Genomic DNA, 20,983 nt, shown 5'->3' with positions numbered 1-20,983 from the left:
CTTCCTCAAGGCAGACTAGAGGAGACACAAAAATCTTGAAATGCTTCAGCACAATAAAGTTTATTATAGGGATCATGTCTTGACTCTTTTTTATACTTTCCTAAAAATTATTTCTTAGATTTTGATAATTTCATATTTTGGCTGCTTTTGTAAAATCATTGCATTTGCAAACCCCCTTGGCCTTGTTAGTATCCAAGACAGATTAAGTCAAGTCCTGGGGAGAAAAATGTCTGAAAATAGGATCTTTGTAAACTCCATCTTAGTGAAAGCTCTGGCAGAACAAAGAGTCTCCTGCAGCACAGTTTATCCTCATGTGCAGGCCAGTGCCCTGTGGGTGGAGAATTTGCACATGTAATTAAGACTCCTTCAGAGGCACAACAACCTTTGACCTTGACTGCTTGTGAATGGTGACCTTTAGGAATTTCTTGAGGACCAAGGATCAGTAAATGTGGCTTGGTGTCTTAGCTCTTGTGTTGGAAAGACTAATGAGGGAGTGGAGTGTGTTGTTTCTAGGTATTGCACGTAGACTAATCCCTGACGAGAGATGTGAATGATCCGGTTGACACAAAGCTAACATAATGCTGGAGAGCCCTGGATAATGTTTCCACAAATAACATTATATTCTGACAAAATTTGATTTAAAAATACTAGGTTTTGCTTGATATCATGATAGGTACACTTGTTAGCATTATCAACACAATAAAAATGTGAGCGCGCAGTCTCAGCCTGCCTCCTCACACATGCACGGCCAGCTTGCTCAGTAGGGTGCACAATATGGTTATTGTGTCCTCAGCACACTCCCACACACACACTGATTGACTTTTGTCGCTCTTTGTTCTTTGGACAGACAGAGTCTTGTTGTATCAGGAAAGAATAACAGAGTGATTCAGAAATGCTAACTGAGTTAGCTGCCCTGTTGTCAGCCTGTATACAACAATGCGTTGTTTTTAATGTACCTTTTGTATTGTAAGAACATTTTTTTACTCTTTCTCTCTGTCTGAGTGTCTTATTCTCACTGTCTCTCGCACACTCCCTCCTCCTGACACACATCCACAAACACACACACACACACACACACACACACACACACACACACACACACACACACACATAGACCATTCACCTATGGCCCATTGTAATAGCTGCTCGTGGCCTTGTGCTCTCGCTACCCAGTTCCAGATGTTGTTGACATACCCCCAGGAGTCTTACAGAATTTACACAGACACACAGTCAGACACAGACATGCGCACATACATGTGCACAAACACACAGACACATACACACAGTCCTAAAAAGCTTTGACAATTCATCTTTGTGTCGGCGACCTCTTAAAGTCACTTAAACTCACACACACTTTTACCCCAGTTGTGCTTCAAACACACACGAGAAGCATGTCATGTCAAAAGAGCATATGGGTATCATTTTGGATTCTTGAACTAGTAGTATAGACAACAGCTGATGTATTAAAGTAATCATCCCTTTTGATTAGAATCTCTTTGGTTGATTATGAAATCACACTTTTCTGTCTGAAATTCTGCAACAAAGCTACCGTAAAGTGTATACAGTGTATACTCAAAACAATCGCTACACTTAGTCTCTTCAGCATTGGTCTCATGAAAACACTTCGTGAGCTGTTGAGTTGCCACAGTGACCTGCAGTTTGACTGACTGAAGGGTGCGGTAGGACAGGTTTTCACCTGCAAAATGTCAGAAACCCTGTAGCTGTGAACCGCATTTGCTGTATTTATTATAGGAGCCATCGATCTATGTGGTAAACACTATGAATGAAGGTTATTGTGCTGCTGAGTGCTTTGCTGTTTTACACGAGTACTGTAAAGGCCTCTGGGTAACAAGGGCAGGAAGGGAAGATAGAAAGGAAAATGTGAACAAGTGTATGTCACAGATGAAGACAATTCATTTTTGCTGGTGCATTGTAGAGATGCCTCGCACTGCAGGGAAGCTTGTTATGGTTTAGACAAAGTATGTGAAGAAAACATCTGGCTATGCATGTGTGCGTGCCTGTATGGGTTTCTTGTGCACAATGTCAGACTTAACATATGGTGTAACCAGCTGTCCACATGTTCATGCTTGGATATGTAAGTGTTGGATGTGCCATTGCTCTTGGACATACTAAAAATCAAACAAGTAGTTGTTTAGTCCGAATTTCAACCGCGTTTTTTAAAAAGCAAACATTACAAATGTGTATGTCGTGTCTTTATCAGCCACATTTCAGAACCTGACCCATGTGTGTGTCTGTATGTCCACAGGGCATTATTTGCGTATGATGGAGTGACCACCAAGCTCAAACTTGCCGACTCAGGAGGTAAGGTCAACTGTCATGTGTTTTTCAGAAATTAAAATTTTGATAAAACCTCAGCCGCAAAGAATGAACCTCGTCAGCTTCTTCACTTTGTCTTGAAAGGAATTCAAATTTCTTCTAGCATTTAATATCCTTTTTTCCCTTTGATTTCTCCAACTTCTCCTTATCTCTGATTACTTTCTAACAGCGGGTGGTGTGGCAGAGCTGGCAGGGAAGTTTCACATATCCAAGCCGCAATATGGATTGTGCAAAGTGGGAAGTGGGGAGACAGGAGGCCTCCGGATCGGCATGATCAGCTGGGTGAGTGGCAGACAGGCTCATGGGGCTTAGCTCATGTAATCATGAGCCTATCCTAACACACATACCAGAAACACACGATTACAGAAACACACATACATGTTTTGCACATGCATTTGAAAATGGCAGGAAGCGCTCACAGATTCATTTAGTTACAGCAAAGTCATTTAGCAGCTCCAAGATAATGAGTTTAACATCTTAAGTTGTTACATACAGAGAAATCTATGCACTTATTAACCTGTAAAATGCTCTGGAGAAAACCCTAAACTGCTTGGCTTATTCACATTCTATGGTTCTGTTATGACAAAGGCTTACTTGGCATCTGACGTGGGAAAACGCTGTGAGAATGTACTACTACGTCATTGTAGTGAAAGCAGTTTATGAATCACAAGCAGCAAGCAGAACATTTAAATGCTCATGCTCATTTGGACATGCCTGACATCCATCAGGCATCTGTGGGACACTTACATGACTCAGAATGTTATTTCGTAGCCCTGCTGTGAACAAGCAGCTTGACACTGCCTGTGTTTGGCTGAAAATCCAACTTTTCCACAAGAGAGATATAAACTCATATACTACTTTCAAGTACTGAGAAACTCACATAAATATACAGTATAGACAATGGCACTATCCATTTGCATATTATAGTCAACACAGATTAATTGAACTGATGTAATGGTATAAGTTTAACTCCATTTTGATATTATATTGGAGCTTTTATAATCTTATAGTTTTCAGTTTCTTCCATCCAAACGGTCAGTTTTATGAAATGGAGATTAGTCTCTATGACATCATTGGGAATACTATTGTTCCTCAACCTGTCTTCCTCCTTTTTTTTTTAGTCTCCTCAGAGAGAGGTATGAAATGAATGTAAGTGTCTACATCCTGTGTTTGTTCGCAGATCGGCCAAAATGTGGATGACTACCGAAGGACAGAATGTGCCGGCCACATTCCGGCCATCAAGAACTTCTTCAAGGTGCAGTAGATCAAAATGTGCTCGATCACTTATCATCTACCTTTGGATCTGACATGTGCTGATATTCTCTTCATCCAGTGGTTTTTCTGTTTGTTTGGTTTCCCAATTAAACTCTAAATGAAAGATGATGCGATTCCGGCTGTGAGATATTTTGAAGAGGGGCAGAAGCAGAATGGTATATGAAAACACTGTAAACATACAACCTGATACTCGTTTTCTCAAATTCCTTCTACACAGAAAAAGTTTTGACTTGTTCTGTTTTCTTTAAAGCTGGACTCTAGACTTTGTACTCTCAAAATCTATATTTACACACCGTAGTTTACTTTGTATTGTTTTGAGAGTTTCCTGTCCTCCGTCCACTTCCCGTTCTATTGGTGTGTTATGGTCCTGTGTATGATTGGTCTATCTGCCATGTCACTACCAGTGGGAGACTGCTAACTTTGGGATTGAAAGCTCCATTGTTTGTGGTTTAACCCATGGGTAGATGACGAACTCAAGTAGGGTAGGAGAGACAGGAGGTAGACGCAAAAGAGATTAGAGAATGTCTGTATATTTTTATAATTCAGGTGCGTATGTGTGCAATATAGGAGAAACTCCATCCATCACTATGTTAGCTGCAACTTCTTTTCTACATCTGTGCCCCTCAAAATGTTTATTTAGTGTTTCAGCCTAAGTAGTCGAAGTTCAGCTGACCCCTAGGTTTACTAGTTTCCATATAAAGGCATCACCCAGTCAACTGCAGAAGCATCTGTGGAATGTTTGTTGTTTTTTTGTCTCTCTTTTTTAAACAGTAAATGTCGAGTCTGAGAACCCCTAACCCCACTGTTAGACTTTGTATGTGTGTTTTGTGTGCACCCTTGGGCCTCTGTACATTTTCATGCGGGATTTAAAAATTGTTGAGAAAGGATTTTATGGTCAGTATGGAGGGGAGTGAAGAAATTTGTCTCTTCTTCTGTGAATTGTCGGAGAACTATGACCTATAACCTTAGCAAACACACACACACACACACATATATAGATTAACGACCAGACCTGTGACATGACAATGCAAATAACCTGTGGTCACTACTGCATCTGCTAAAACCTGCCCCTCTGTGGATATGAGCAGTTAGGGAAGAGGAATGATTTATTTTAAATTAAGACCACAAGGTTGTTATCTGAGCTGAAACTGTAAGAATTACAAAAAGGCAAGTTCAATTTTCCATTACTCAGCAGTTCAAACTTAGATTTACTAGTTAAAGATGATTCAGACTGGAAGAGAACATACTGCATCACCTTGCACCATGGACATTGTAGCCAAGCATATGGATTGGATTTGCAGAAATATCCTGACCCATAGTCTGTGGTGGTGATACATAACTCTGCTATTCCGCCTTTTGTTCATTCTAACGTTGCCAGCAGATGTGACGTTTGTCGCACTCTGTTAAAGCCACATAACTGCCTTTAATCATCTCTCCCATTGAGTACATTTTCATGAACAAGAACATGCTTCATATGCTGACAAAGAATAACTGAAACATCAAGGGAAGCTTGTAAAACAGCACAACACTGCCTCATACCTCCTCTGTCTGGGAAATCATCTGGGGTTGGTGTGTGATAAATTCTTGAAAAATGATTACTCAGACTAGTTTATTTTGCAGTTAATATCCATCTTTAGTTTTCCAGGAATGTGGATTTTCACAGCCACCTGGCAAAAAGGAGTAGTTCAAGAGGTGACATTGTATACAGTGTCACTTCTTGATCTACTCAACTCAGGTTGAGGAACATTACCGATACCAGTGTTTGTGTTTGTGGAGACCTCACAAGTATCTAATCTATCAAGGTTAACGGGTATCAAATTGCTTCTGTTGCATGATCCATATGTTGATTCTATGTCTTGTCCATTAAAACTGAGGGGCACCACACTGTTGATTCATCAATTACTAGTCAGTCAATCGATTAGTCTATCATCAGAGAATTTATTTGAAACTTCTTTTGGGTTTAGACTGTAGGTTGGACAAAACAAACAATTTTATGACATCCCCTTGTACTCTAGGAATCTGTGATGGGCATTTTTCACTATTTTCTTACTTTTTACTGACTAAATGTTTAGTAAATTAATTGAAAAAATATCAACAGATTAACTGATAATGGAAATAATCGTTAGTTGAAATCTTCTTTCATCATTCTTTTTTATGATTTCATTAGCTGCAGTAATGCTTAAGAAACCATCTCTATGAATGAGAACTTTGGGATTTTTTAAAGTGCTCATTCAGAATTTAGTCTCTCTTTTTTTACTGAGGGAAAGTTGTGAATGTGGTGTTTGTACTTTCAATGGATTTTTACATTGAGTAAACGCTATGCAAACTCAAAGTCAAGACATTGCATTACATAATGCACTAGTTTTTCTTAAGGGAAAGGAGATTCAAATTGGGGTTGTAGATATTTGCCAATGTTACTTATTAAAATTACTATTACCCTGCATATTTCAAGGCAAGATTATATTGTCCACATTTAGTGAACAATAAACTGATTCCTCAGCCTTTAATAGTCCTGATTCTCAGCTAAGTTCCTGTTTGACCGTGTGATGACTGGGAAACAAAACCACAGAGATAAACTTCATACATACATTGACTGATGGCACGAACTGGGGCCTCAATTTGCTAGTGTTCTTAGAATCTTGGCTTTTGTTGCCTTTGATACAGTTGGTTAGATTTTCCCTTGGCACTTCGTTTGTTTTTGTCATTTGTTTCTTTCCTTCCTTCTTTTTTTTTCTTTCACTTGGTCTCTCTCTTCTGGCTTGCTATGCTACATGTCCCAGCTGGCAGTGAGGGGTTTTTGTCAAGGCGAGTCTGCAGCAGCAGCTTTGGGTGTGTTACATACTGTACTCTAGTGTGGCATTAAGTTATGAAAACTAAAATATGAATAGGGTGCAGATGTTTCCATCGTTCCACACCTACACTGAAATAATAGCAGAATAAAGTTGAGTCAGACAGGCTGTATGTGTGATTCTGTGTGTGTGTATGTGTGCGTGTGCGTGCGTGTGTCTGTTTGTGTTTGTGTGTGTGTGTGTGTGTGTGTGTGTGTGTGTGTGTGTGTGTGTGTGTGTGTGTGTGTGTGTGTGTGTGTGTGTGTGTGTGTTAATGTGTAGGGGCATTAGATGTTAGATGTTACAGTGAGCAACACGCTGTAGGAGATGAGGGTAGATATGAAAGGATTCAACAAACAGTAGGCAGATATGACAAAGGCAGTAGAGTTGGAAATAAAGACACAGGAGAAGTTTTGATTATAAAATTCATCTTTATATAATCAAATGTTTTATAAGTATAATCTTATTTGGCCAAATGACAGCTTGGCACAAAGTCAGATGTCTTTTAGGGTGCAGCAGAAGATTTGAAATCCAACAAAGAACAGTAGTTCTATTGTAAATAAGGAATAAAGCAACACATTTGGCTTAAGACACTAAACCACAAAGCACTTTGGATCGTTCACATCTGTCTTCTCACCCTGACACACACTGGAGAACAGAGGCTTTCGTTTCATGTCAACCACCATAAGCACTTTATCGCGCCTTCTATCTTATTTCAGCAGAGGAGCTCTCGTTACAAAAGCAAATGTCAGAACTTCTTAGGGGCATAATACACGATTAATATAACAAGAATATTGCCTTTTTTGTTTTTTTTTTTCAGTAAAAGAAAAGCAAAACTTTTCAAAAAAGTAATAATAATATATAACTGTAAGAAAAGTAAAATTCAGAATTCTACATGCAAATGATGACATTTACTGTAAGTATCCCATCATTCAACTGAGAGAGACTTTACCGGGGGCACTTGAGTATCCCCGCATCCACCTACTGCCTCTCACAGTCTCAACAACTCCTGAGTAGGAGAGAGAATGTATGAAGAGAGAGAGACAGTTTGCACAGAGTCGAGCCCAATTATAGCTAGAAAGTATCTCTCGACCAGTCACATCAACATGAGCTCCTTTTCTTCCCAGAGAGTTTACATTCTTATATCCGTAGCGAGTTTTATTCCCAAGGTCATTAGTGCCACAAATCCTGAAGAGATTGCGGTTGCATCCCACTTGACCACTATACCGCTATTTTCAGATTTTCACATAAAAATATCTACATATAGAGCATGGATACGGGTGATTATGACACCTTTGTTTAAATAGAACTGTACACTATAAGATGAACTTTATCAATCCCAAAGGGGGAAATTTGCAATGGTATTGCAGTACTATGAGCTCAAATAGAAAGAAAAAAACTTTCTGTTTGGTCATTGTAAAGTCATGATATTGCTGCAAAACACATATCATGGGGTTGAAAAAGAGTGAAAAGAAGAGGGAAGAGAAATGACGGTAGGGGCTTCATTTAATCTCAAACATTTAGGATTTACATCTAAAAAACATGATTAAAAAAATGTTTCGTTTTGAAACGTGGAAGTCCAAGCTGTCTAATGGCTCCAAGCCATGATATGCTATGACAACAGTTATGAAAAAAATGTAACAAGTATCATTATTATGGAGAAATTATTATTGTTGCATGAAGTAAGCAAGGAAGAACGTATAGACAGTTCTGTTATCTGTTTTATCTGGTGGGCACGCATACATACATACAGCTTTCAGAACTGTGCATGTTTAATAATATCCATTTGCCCTGCTTCTATATGAACCACCATGCTTTTGTTTTGAGTATGAGTGAGGCTGTTACTAACCCTGGCAGTTTAAGTACCTCCCCTCCTTAATCAATTACAGTACATGAGGATGGAGTGAGATTCCACTCTTGCACTTTGCAGAATTGAACAGTGAGCTATGCCACAGAGAGCTTTTGCTGTAGATTATTGTTCAGTCTGTTTTCCATGATTTTTCCAGTGTCCCTGGCAGCACTGCGGGCGGCTTCTCTGGTCTGTGTGTGTGCAGCTGGCAGTGACAGTTAGATTGATATAGATTATACACTGCACTGACATGTATTATAGGGCACATTGAATGCTCTGTTCAGTGTCAGTGTCATTGTTGTCACTCAGATAAAGCTGTGGTTTCCTGTTGGAGGCGGACAGACCTGGCCCTCCATCAACCAGCCTGGTCTTACTCTCCATGAAAATTATTCTGAGGTCCATGTTTGACACCTATCTGTCTCACTGAAAAAGCAGCAGTGGAACACTATGTTTTGGTCTGTTATTGTTGAATTTGATCTGTCATTAGTCTTTTTTCATTTCTCTGAATCTCCCCATAAGCTTGACTTCCAAGTATTTTAGCAACTGTTGCATATTAAGTGAGGTCCTTTCTCCTTTTCTACCTTTTCACAAACACACATGCTTTCATGCCCTATTTTTCTCACTTTCACTATCTCAACCCCAACTTTTCATTTTTTCCCATCTCCCCCTTTGCTATCCATAACCATCCAGACCCATGCATTCCTGTGCTCACACTAAAGCCAGGAGGTGTTTTTGTTCTCTCACAGTCCTTATAAGTGAAGCAGTTGCACAACTATTTGGCTCCAAGTTTGCATAACTCCAAGTCAGACCAATAGAAAACCACCAGAGGGACTGTGTGTACTTGTGTATGGATTTCTAGCCTTTGTGTGTGTATGTGTGTGTACAGTATGTGAGGGTGGATTCAATTCACATCTGTCTTAGTCTACTTGCCATCTCATCTCATTTCATTTTGTGTCCTCCGTGTTTCAGGAAGCACATGTGTTCATTAGTGCAGAGAAGGCTGAGGATGTGACAGAGGAGATGATAAGAGCAGAGCTCAGCAAGGCCCATGCTCATGCTCCTACACAGTGGGTGAGGAGGGGCCCCAGGTCTGCTGACAAGGAGGAGATAGTGGTGAGTCTCCTGCAGTGCCCCATATTTCCATTAGATGGAGCCAGAGACTTCCATATACACCTACAATTTAAGCTCGAAACTCAGTTTTGCAAGTTACCTCTGCAGTGGCCTCAGGGTTTTACTTTTGGTTCCAGTATGTTTATTCAGTCATGCTCATGAAAATAATGAAAATAAAATGACATTTTAGAAAGTATAGTTACTGAAAATAATACAATATAATACCGTGAATTAAAATACCTGTGTATGCATCCGTGGAAAGTTTCAGAATTTGTGGCTCTCAACTCACTTTTCCTTTGCTTTTCTAATAGGGTACAAACTACAGAAAAACTAATGCTGCAATGGAGATGAGACTAATAAACAGAGACTCCTTCTGGGCACGTGCAGAGGTATGCCAAAGTAGCCTTTTCTCTATTTGGCCGCATTTGAGTGGCTAAAATATACTAGCTGGATGATTACTGCCATTTACATTTGAAAGGTTATTGAGGAGAGATAATTTTTAAAATTACAGTAACTGTAGTCTCACATTGTTGCCCTTTGTGTGTGTCAGCGTGAAGAGGAAGAGAGGAAAGAAGAGGAGAGGAGACGAGCAGTAGAGGAGAGGCGGCGCCTTGAAAGAGAAAGAATTCTGAAGGAACGAAGGGACGCAGAAGAGAGAGACAGAAAGATGAATGAGAAACTACAGATGATTGAGGAGCAGAGGTTGGAATTCTTTCATTTTTTCTTCCGTTTCTTGTCAGTAGTGCTCTCTAGTGGCTGTATTTTGTATGGGTTGGAAGAGCAAACCATTCATGCGCACAATAAACGCACTGTACTTTGGACAATGGTTTTTGGATAACAGTAATAAGTGGTGCTATTTTGTTTGCTTTTCTGTCTCACAGAAGAAAACAGGCAGAGCAAGAAGAACAGCTCCGCAGAAAGGAAAAATTAAAATGGGTGAGTGAAAAGATGTATAAAACTTTCACAGCTTTTGCATGTAAAATGATGCAAGATCCCTTTGCCAAAAGTGGTCAAGCCATGTTTTTATGGGCTTAGCCTAGTGGCAAAATGGACACCTCCTCTGCTGGCTTGTGGCTTTGGAATTTGGTCAGACTGGCTTGAACTCATTTACCCCCATGAAAGCACTGGATTGACCTTGGGCTCTGTGAGGGCTGACTCTAAATCCTTAATTGTCTCCGAAGACGTTACAACTGACCCTCTGATCCATGTGAGGGTCACAGTTGTCTGCCACAGCATCTGCTGCTGTGAAGAGACTAATGGACTGTCTGCTATGTGAACACAGACAACAGTGGACTGATTTACATTTGCAGGAAAAGCTATGTACCTAGTGCTAATAATTCAGTTTATAATAAGATATCAAAGGTACTCTACGATTGATAAGAAATTTACAATTTTACACCCTAAAGACAAACAAATGAACCTGTCACTGAATCCTTTTCACACACTCTGAATTGTTGCTATGCCCATAAACTGCTTGGAAAAGCAATACACGATTGACTTCTTCACAGTTTACAGTTACAATGATACAGTGTGCTGAATGTACAAACCTTCCTGGTTTCTGCACACCATGTTTAAATTGTGATGTGTTTTCAAATTTTCACTTACGTACCAGGTGTTATTGTAGAGTGTGTAAGAGAAAAATCTCTTCTTTCGAGGTGGGCTGTATGTATGACTATGGTTGAGGCTCGAGGCCGTCTCAGAGCTTGGTTGGGAGGTCAGAGTGCGTACAGTATGTTTATATTTTTGAGGTGAGGAAAAGGTTGGATATACTTATACTGTCTAGTGAGGGGTTTGCCGATGTCAGGGATGCCCAAGAGAAAAGCTAAAAAACTTGCAAGATATTTCTTTGTGTCAGCTGTTACTGGTGGTCACCATATTTGCAGTGGGCACTGATGTCTGTATCATAACTAAGGGCTAGATGTCAAAACACTCAAGTTTCTCATTGTTTAAAGTCTTTTGGTATTGTGTTCTCAACATGTTCAAGTAGTTCTATTTTAAATAAAGAGATTAAAAGCAATACAATGTGCATGTGGATATATGTAAATATGATTGCTGCTGTGTTTCTCCATTGACAGGAGCAGCAGCAGAGGGAGCATGAGGAAGACATGAGGGCTCGTCTTAGAAGGAGTGAGTCCATAGAGAAAGCAGCAGTAAGTGAATTTTAGACTAGTACATACTTACTACTAGACCTGAATGGGCCATTGGGCATTAGAATGCTGGATTTTCGTGACGTCCATTTAATTATTTCAGCTTCCTGCTTACATTGACTTTCTGTACATTAATTGACCTGTAGGAGGCAGCAGCATTAGTGTCCCAACGATCAATGAACCCTAGGGAGTTCTTCAGGCAGCTGTCATCATCATCATCACAAAGTCCCACCAGCCCTGGATCCTCCCACACTGGTATGTGGATTTGTCTTAAAAAGGGAGAAATGCCTCCACTTGAAGCTCCAGATGAGCTGAAACTCAAGGATCAGCACCAAATTGCAGTACATGCAGTTTGACATTTTTGGACTTACAATATGTATTCTTTCAGTTTCTGAACTACTCACGATCTGTTTTCTTTCTCTCCAGGCAAACCATTCAGACGATATCAGCGCAGCCTGACAGACACAGCTTTTATCTTTTCTAAGGCAGAAGAGAGCTCGACATCCTCCCCTCGCAGTTCCCCACTGGTCTCCCCCTTCTCCCGGGTTCCTCCCTCAACCGTCTTCCGTGCCACGTCCCCCCCCACAAGCCCTGATTTCCGCTCTGTCACCTCTCCACAAAGACCCAGAGCCCCCATGTCACCGCCCACATCACCTTTTTGCCCTTCCCTTCCACTTTCAGCCCTGCCCAGTGTTCCACACACTAGCAACCAAGTTCAGGCTGTTGTTGAGCCCAAATCGCCATCACCTACAGAACCTTCTGCCCCTCCGGCCTCCCCTAGCTTCTTGGCTTCCCTGTCCCCAAGCTTAGTAAAAACCAACCCCACTCATCCACATACAGAGGCCCTGCCTGCCTCACCCCCAAATACACCAACACAGCCAGAGCACTCAACTTTCTGCTTTGAGCCTGGCCTACCTACACAGGCTCCAACTGCACCTCTTCCTGAGAGACCACAGCCAAACACAGGTAGGGTGGAACCAGAAACAAAGTATTATATTAAGATCTGATTATACAGTATTATTACACGGTATTTGTCTTTTTCGAACTAATCTGCGGAGAAGAGGTTTTATCGCAAAAACAACAAAATGTCCATTAAGGTTAATTCAATATGAAGAGGAGTATATTACTCTGCTTATTCCTCATTTGCATTTGCCAAATACATTAATCATCTGACAATAAATAATGGTTGTAAAAATATTTTATTACAGGTTAAAATGGCTTAGATGCGTTTGCCAAAAACTATTCAACATACTCCAGACTGTCTAAAGCAGCCAAGGCATATGAATCAGAGGCCTGTTATACAGATATGACAGAGCTCAGAGTATTTTTACAGTCCAGTCACAATTAAATATTCCTAAAGTAACCACACATTCTCTTGGTCAAGCCAATCTTAACTGAAATGTGCACCCAGACAACCTGGCCTAGCTTTTGCATTCTTTATAGCTCATTCTCTCTACCACAGATGTACACAACCTTCACAGGCAATTTTACAACATGTAAGTTATCAGATGTACTTTTTTCTTTTTTTAATTTTATCATTTGACAATCAACAGACCTCAACACAGCCACTCATGTGCGCACTGAGCTGGTCTCAGACACTGGCTACAAAGTACAGGCTGTACTGGTGGAGGAGGATGAGGAAGAGGATGTGGGAGAGGATGAGGAAGAAACACAACCCCAGCCTTGTACTGCTACCACAGAACCAGTCCAGACAGAGGCAGAAGAACAGGAACAGGAGGAGAAAGAGGGAAAGGAAAAGAACGAGGAGGAGGAGGAAGTGGAGGAGGAGGTGGAGGAGGAGGAGGAGGACCAGGAGGAAGAGGAGGAGGGTTTAAAACAGGAAGCTGAACCTGCATCACAGGTGGAGCCAGTGGTGGCGGTGCAGGAGGAAGACGAGGCAAAGACAGATGGCGAGGAGAATGACCAGTCAGAAGACATTCAGGCCCCGGCTGAGTCCTCTGAGCTTTCAGAGAAAGAGGAAGAGTCTGCAGTCACAGGTAACCCTCTTCTTGACTTGATTACCATTTTATACGGAGTATTGTTACGCTGTCACAGACAATATATTTATTGTTTAACAATATTAATGTCCCGTAGCTGTCTAAAATTTAACATGACATTTGATAAAGTGGTACACAATGACAAAAAGTTACAACACATTCATTATTTCAGACGCCGAGCCAGTTTACCAAGAGACCGTTGTCCTGTCAACCAATGGGATTACAAATGAAGAGGACACACAGGAACAGAATGGCATAGGTTTGGCAACAATTGAGAAACAACATTGTGATACACTAAGACATTCATTCTCTGTGCTGGTTGAACTGTGACAAATGCTTTTCACACTGGTCTTCCTCAGAGCGATCTTTGAGTCCATCAGACACAGAACTCAGCTCACCGGAGCTGGCTGTGTGCTACGACCTTCATGGCGCAGCAGAGGAGGATGATGTCACCGAGGATAAGGAACAGGAGATCGCAGAAAATGGACAAGAGGTACTGTATCTGCAAACACAAATTGTACCTGTACAGTGTCTTGTACAAATATTGTATGTACAAAAATGGAAATATGTTCTTAATTAAAAACTGTCCTTAATTAAAAAATGTATTGTTAAATATATAGGTGTGTCATCAAACATCCACATTCAGAAGGGGCCAAAAATGTCTCTTATTAATATAATGACATTAAAAACAACTACAATAAAAATCTTTTGGTCAGGAAATGAAACACCTTGAATTTTTTATTTAGTTTGTCCTCACTGATGAGGAATATTTGAGGACAGGGGTAGTGTTATTCTATATTTTTTCTTATTCATTAAATCCCACAGAAACAAAAGCAAAGCCAACAGTGTATTAGTCTGTCAATCCTCTCTGACTTCCCCACCCTGTCTGTGGTGCTCAGCGCCAGGACCTTTGTTTCTTTTCGCAAGAGGTGTATTTGATCATTAAAGCCTTTCTCTGAACCCGTTTTCCTCTCCACCTCAGATTTTAGCCGAGCGACAAATGTGTGTCCGAGCTCTGTATGACTACCAAGCAGGTAAGCTGCCATTTAGAGGATAATCGCCACGCATGTGCACATAAAGGGCCTCCACTTATAGTAATTACACTGTGATTAGAGGGTCTTCACCATGTTATCTTGCGGTTCCTACAGAGGACGAATCTGAGATCTCCTTTGAACCTGGTGACATCATCAGGGACGTGGAAACCGTGGACAAAGCCTGGTGGAGGGGGTGGAGCAAAGATGGTCGTCAAGGCTTGTTCCCTGCCAATTATGTGGAGACCATATAGACAGACAGAGACACACTAACACACACACACACACACACACACAGACACACACGTACACACACACACTCAGGGACACCATCTCCCCTTACGTTGATGTACGTTTTTACCTTAATCCTCCCACTGAAACTTTGTACTCTCTATTTTGTAGAAAGGATAAAGAAAAATGTGACTCTTTGTTTTGATGTTGTTGAGAAAAAAAAAAAAAAAATTCTCACAAGTATGCAGAAATTACCCAGCCTCATTTTCTTGGATAAAATAGCAAAGACTTTTTCCTGGACCAAAATAACTTATTTCCTTTTGAGATACAGTAGGAATGTTGGTGGGAGGGATCAGATCATGATGACAAATGATCACAAACTTTCTTTTTTTGTAAGAAACACAAACAGATCTTTTAGTGTGTAGTCCTCTTTTTGATCCACACATATAACAAGCATTCCACTCTGCTCACCGTTTGCTTTATGTGTTACATTGCTTAAAAAAATAATTTACTTCTCTTGACTGGTATACTATATAATCAAGATTCATGTATCAGGCATCAGCTTATAATCATCATCCTGTATTTCCTGAGTTATTTTGTAGCTCTATATTTGTTACTGACAGTCTCACAGCATATTTTAATTACCCAAACCAGAACAGCAGCATAAGAAAAGATAAAGGAAAAAAGCACTGTATTGACAACTGTATTCCTCCGTCACTCTTTGAATGGGCTTCATTTTGTTCACCTAGGGATGTCCTTCCATACATTTTGTGATTATGTCTCATCTTAATTTTAGAAGTTAAAACACTGTGTCGACACACAGATGATATGAAAAAAATCTTCCAATTTTAATCTTCTGTAATATCATAATACTCTACACTGTATATAAGAATGTATAAAAAAAGTCAAAGATCTTCTCTTTTTCTATACTTGGCTTGTATGTTTGTATGTTGTATGCTTGTTTGATGGTAAGAATGTTCTTTGTATTTACTCCAACCTTAAAAATATATAGCTTCTACAAACTCAAACTGCTTTAGAATGTTTTTCTCCCAATCTATTCGTCACATTTGTCTGTTTTCCCCAAACAGAAACTGTAATGGATATAACTGTCATTATTGACAGCCTTCACTTTAGTGTCCACATTCTTTCAAATATAAATTTATAGTGTGTCTAATATTTTTTCATATTAATTGGTGCGGTCTTATGCTTGTTTTAAATCTCAGGGAAAAATCTACTTTTCTTGGTTTTAAGGGAGACACTGCATTTCTGACTAACAACAAATGTCCCTTCAGGCATTTTGCAAGACTCCCATGTTGTACAACATCGACTATGAATAAGTCAGGTACATTACATACTTACTGTTTTTGAATAAAGCAGTTGTATGATAAATCAATGCAATTTTCATAGCACACTTAACCATTAGTTAGTACTGACACACACAGACACCCAAAGCTGACTCAAAAACATAACTGTAACAGTGAAGTGATCATGAGCAGGTGATTGCCGGTCTTACTTTGAGCTAAAGGTAGGATTTTATTGGTAGAGTATGGACTCGTAGTATCTTTTAATATTCAAGTTTCATGAGTAACTTGAGGTCAAAAATGCGATGTTCTTATTGTACTTGACATTTGCATTTATTCGTTGATGCACTGGGTAGAAGGAAAAAAAAGTTTTGTGAAGTGTCGTGCCATATTTTCACCTATAGGTGGAGACAATGCCTTTTCCAATGTGTCAGCGACAACCTTATTGAAAGAGAGCTCATTGAAATGAACAGATTCCTCAGGACAAAAGGCAAAATATTTTGACAGGCAGAGAGGAGGCTCTTTGTTACACACATTTTAGAAGCGGGATATCCAGACATTTCCAAGGCTAAAAATTGCTAATGCTGCTACACCTAAAACAGGATTTTCCCCTAGGGTAGTAATGATTGATTGAATATGACATTAATATTTCTTAACCATACACCTTTAATATTTATTGGGGGGGGGGGGGTCTAGATTATGCTCTTGTAGTGCCAGTTCAATAACAGTGTTTGGCAGATGTGCCTCTGTTCTGAAATAGAGAGGTAATGTTCGACATGGGTCTCATCCTGCCTGAACTGATGCCTGTTGACAGACTGACTAAATCTATCCAGGAGACTATTCTGTGGAGGTTATCCCAGAAGGCTAATCATCAGTGATACGTGTGAAAAGGTGATGAGCCTCTTATGAAATACTAATTGGGTTGCATGGAGAAGACCGTGAAAACCTCAAATGAGCAAGATTGAGAGATAGAAAAAAAAAAAGCGTCTTTAAGTTTTAAAGACGCAGTAAAAAAGGGAAACTTTGATATTAACATTATAACACCGATGTATATAATTTTACATTTGTGTGTGTAAGAAAGATAAACAGCCCCAGAGTGAGAGATAAAGTGAGAGAGAGAGGACATCTGTGCACAGAGTATGTGAAGGCAAATTTGTCTCGACAGTTGTGTACCCCCTTCTCTTGCTTTTCCATATCCTTGTTCCCATGGTCATCCCCACAACTCAAGAGATCCCTTGTCTCTTCAGATTAATAAGAGTGATGGGGAGATGCCGGCTAATGTGCCAATCAATTTTCCCTTCCCCTTTGTCTTTAGGCTGTTCTTTCCCTCTGTGACCCTCATCAGTAACAAAAACCCCTTTGACTACGGTGCTAAACTAACAGAGAGGACCCACCCACCCCCCACTCCCACCTCTCCTGACTTTCCCTTTATCTGTTATTTAACTGACAGACCCTATCTGACTGGTTGAGGACTGACAAGTGTGGGATGGCTGAGGTGAAGTGGCGGTAGGGAAGTGCCACTCATTGTAGTGGTATCAGCACAAAGGCCAACGACAGAAACCTAATCTGACCTGGCTGGTGATGGCTTGTGGCTTATTGGCTGGCTTTCTGCTCTGAAGTGGATCCTGGCAACCCCCGAGATATGTGGAGGGGAGGATAAGCATGGACACACACAAATGTATGCACATGGGCATGGATACACACATGAAGCAAACATACACACAACTGCAGACGTCCACTATTCTTAGCCCCAGTTTCTGATCAACCCCCTTCTCCTTGCAACTCCTCAACCCCTGCCTGTCATCGTCTAAATAATAGTTTGCAGCAACTTTTTGTGATTAATTATGTATTTGGGGGAGGTGTCAGATTACAAGAGACAAAAATCTTACCATGGCAGTTTCATAAGTCTGTGTTCAACCTCCCTTCTTTTTACTGTACTGAAGCTGCAAGCACCTGTGTGCAAGTGTGTGCGAATGGGACTTGTTTTTTGCTTCTTGGCTCATTGTACTGCAGGAGGAAACATGAAGGAAAGGGTCACCGTGTCTCTCCTGGAGGCTTTACGTCACCTTACCAATTTTTGTGCCAGATGACTGCCCGGATGGCTCTTTCCCACTCCAAAGTGCTATGAAACTTACAGTACCCATAGTGCTTTGCTTTCATAAAGGTTTGGCAGAACTGAAGCATCAAGTGTTATTCTTAAAATACTTAAGAAGCTCCTGTTTTCTCTTCCCTTGCTGAAATAAAGATCAGTGTTTGTAAGCACCTGTACATAAGAACACTCACTCAGAAAATGGGTTTCATTTTCTTTTTGGCTTTGTTCTGTGAGGGCAACAGATACCACAGGTATCAACTACTGTATCAAACATTACCCAACGGCAATAAAAACTCTATTGCTAGCCTTGGTGGTGTATCAAAAATCCTCTACTAATGCTGTTTGCTTTTGAGATGGCTACAACTGTTATCGTGGAAGAATTTCTCTAAACTATTATGCTTTCTCAACAAAAATCAGCTTTAGCTTGGTGATAATTCCATCTGGTATAAGTCTTGATTAAACCTTTGCTTTTAGACATCTCTCTTGTTCTTGACACTGTCATTTTCTGTTTTCCCTTTAAAGATAATCTTCAAAACCGCTGAAGTAGATAACGCCTCGGAAGCTCCTGATGGCTCCAGCCAAGATTTTACTGTCAGCATAGAAACCGGCCCATTAACTTCAGAAGCCCTCTTTGGCAAAGCTCCCTTTCCCCTCCGTTGCCATCAAGAAGCTATTTCCTTCGGCCAGTCCCACACAACCCTAACAATGAACAGAGGATTAGAACATCTCTCTGTCTTGAAGCAAAAAAAAGTAAAAATGGATTTAAAAAAATCTCTTTTTACCAGTCATTGGTGAAGACTAGTTGGCAGCATTTCCTCCCTGGAATTTTTCCTGACATGATTCCCAAGAGGCGGTTTTTTGCTTTTACGATACAATTCCAGCACTTGCAATCAGCCAACATGTGGCATTGTGATCCAATCACAGAAATGTTTTTCTCCCTTCAGTTCATAAATGGTTAAATCTCTCAATCCATTGTGAAGGAATCTTCAAAGAGGTTGGATACCACAGGGGAACATTGGTAGTTGTTAATTAATGCAACAGACTCTGTACAAATGCTTTATTTTACTGATTCTGAGATGAAAAAAAATTATGCTTTGAATATAGCAACAGGCGTGTCCAAATCTTTTACTTCATCTTCAAGCCATTATCCTGGACAATGAAATGCTGTTGTTTCTCTGAAAACCATAAGTGATTTTTATTAACTCTGCTGTGGTTCCAGAAGAAATCTCTCTCTCTCTGATTTAGGTTTATTGGATTTTTGCTCATACTGATCATTTATGTTTCCATTCAGTAAATTGACATAAAATGTGTTTTGCTAAAATGATCTTTTCTGGTCTTTATGACTATCATTGACTTTGAAAGAAATGGGAAATATGACAGAGGCTGTGGTAACCGGAAAAAGGCATCTAAAGGAAAATTGGCCAAGATAAATGACGGATAATATGGTTTAATCTTAAGATTTTCTAAATTACTTTCAATCCAGTGAATGACTTTAAATGTTTTGGATTGCTTGTGATTTTGCACATTTTCATATTTTTTAATAAACAGCAACAGTAAAAATTACATAAAGAATAAGGAAATATTGTCAAAGTAAATCATGACCTTAAACTGAAGACTAAAACATTTTCAGAAGTCACCAGTCAACATGTTAATGTAGGTAAAGGCTTGGAGGTCAATAATGGGGTAAGCCGTCTCTTACCCGAAAGACTATCAGGGGTGAAAGCCCCTGTCCCCTAGTGACGCATACACACGCACCCACTCTGGGTTTCACACACACTGCCTGTGGCAAGACAATCACTGCCAGATGCTGTGACTTTCTCTCAGACAATTCATTTCACAAGTATCTCTGAAGGAGTGATGCCGACGGTGCCATTTGTGGGAGACAAATGTACATAAGTGTGTGTGTGTGTTAGTGGGTGTTGGGGATATGCCAGTGGCAGTGCGAGAAAAGGACACATATGAGATCAGATAGAGTTGAGACTAATTCATAGCCTGGCCTGAGGACACCAAGCAGGATAATGTGACACATCTTTTCTCACACCATTTAGGCTAAGCCCATAGGGACACATTGTTTATTTCTTGGCTGAGCTACATGATTTCAGGCAATAGGTGTGGTTTTGAAACACAGACAAAATATGGCATCATTTTATGCGGCTGTAAAAAAAAACAACTATAAACAAAAAACAAAAACAAAACAAAACAACATCACAACGATAAAATAGGCAAGGAAAATGTTTGATTTAATGTAAATAAAAATTGTATCAACCTAACCAACTCACTTTTTTTTTCACCCTGCAATAAGACATGTACAACAACTTGCTGCTTGCTGTTCCAGTGAGTGTGATGTTAACCATGCAGATTTATAGTGGATGAGACACCCAGAGCCAGCCCTTGGCAGCCCAGGCACGGTGCCTGCCCCAGGGGAGGGGGATGATGGAGAGCAAACAGCTAATAATTAATACCATGATTACACAGGCTGCAACAACACAGGGAGACAAACCTTCACACACCCAGGCAGGGACCTGACCAAGACTGATAGCAGAGGAGCACACAAGTACACAAACAGATGCACAAATATACAGACACGGACATGCACGCAGTGTATCTGCCCCACACACATACTAACAGCAACCAGGGGCAGCACTCAGGCAATTAATACAACAGCATCTAACATCTCTTTGTTCACACAAAGATCAATTAGAAAATGTGAAAGCCACACTTGAGCATTAGTGGGAAAAAAACAGGAATTTTAATGTTCTGTTTAGATTTTACAAGGCCTGTGCAG

General features: G+C 40.3%; 1 protein-coding gene across 1 annotated transcript in view; it reads left to right on the top strand.

Annotated features, from left to right (window-relative positions):
- si:dkey-40c11.2 (drebrin-like protein A) overlaps window positions 1-15,040 on the top strand; it is a 29,938-nt gene extending 14,898 nt beyond the window's left edge. The window contains exons 3-17 of the mRNA XM_040156174.1: window positions 2,267-2,322; window positions 2,507-2,619; window positions 3,518-3,592; window positions 9,259-9,402; window positions 9,711-9,788; window positions 9,950-10,101; window positions 10,281-10,335; window positions 11,475-11,549; window positions 11,693-11,801; window positions 11,973-12,512; window positions 13,100-13,543; window positions 13,716-13,802; window positions 13,903-14,036; window positions 14,526-14,577; window positions 14,692-15,040. Coding sequence (XP_040012108.1) covers window positions 2,267-2,322; window positions 2,507-2,619; window positions 3,518-3,592; window positions 9,259-9,402; window positions 9,711-9,788; window positions 9,950-10,101; window positions 10,281-10,335; window positions 11,475-11,549; window positions 11,693-11,801; window positions 11,973-12,512; window positions 13,100-13,543; window positions 13,716-13,802; window positions 13,903-14,036; window positions 14,526-14,577; window positions 14,692-14,828 — 2,251 coding nt within the window. The 3' untranslated portion in view covers window positions 14,829-15,040. The remainder of the gene's footprint in view (window positions 1-2,266; window positions 2,323-2,506; window positions 2,620-3,517; window positions 3,593-9,258; window positions 9,403-9,710; window positions 9,789-9,949; window positions 10,102-10,280; window positions 10,336-11,474; window positions 11,550-11,692; window positions 11,802-11,972; window positions 12,513-13,099; window positions 13,544-13,715; window positions 13,803-13,902; window positions 14,037-14,525; window positions 14,578-14,691) is intronic.
- Window positions 15,041-20,983: the final 5,943 nt, after the last annotated feature.

The sequence above is a fragment of the Xiphias gladius genome, chromosome 19, assembly GCF_016859285.1.
Source record: "Xiphias gladius isolate SHS-SW01 ecotype Sanya breed wild chromosome 19, ASM1685928v1, whole genome shotgun sequence".
In the NCBI taxonomy this organism is placed as follows: Eukaryota; Metazoa; Chordata; class Actinopteri; order Istiophoriformes; family Xiphiidae; genus Xiphias; species Xiphias gladius.
The sequence above is the reverse complement of the archived record's forward strand: the minus strand, read 5'-3'. Positions and strand labels throughout refer to the sequence as shown.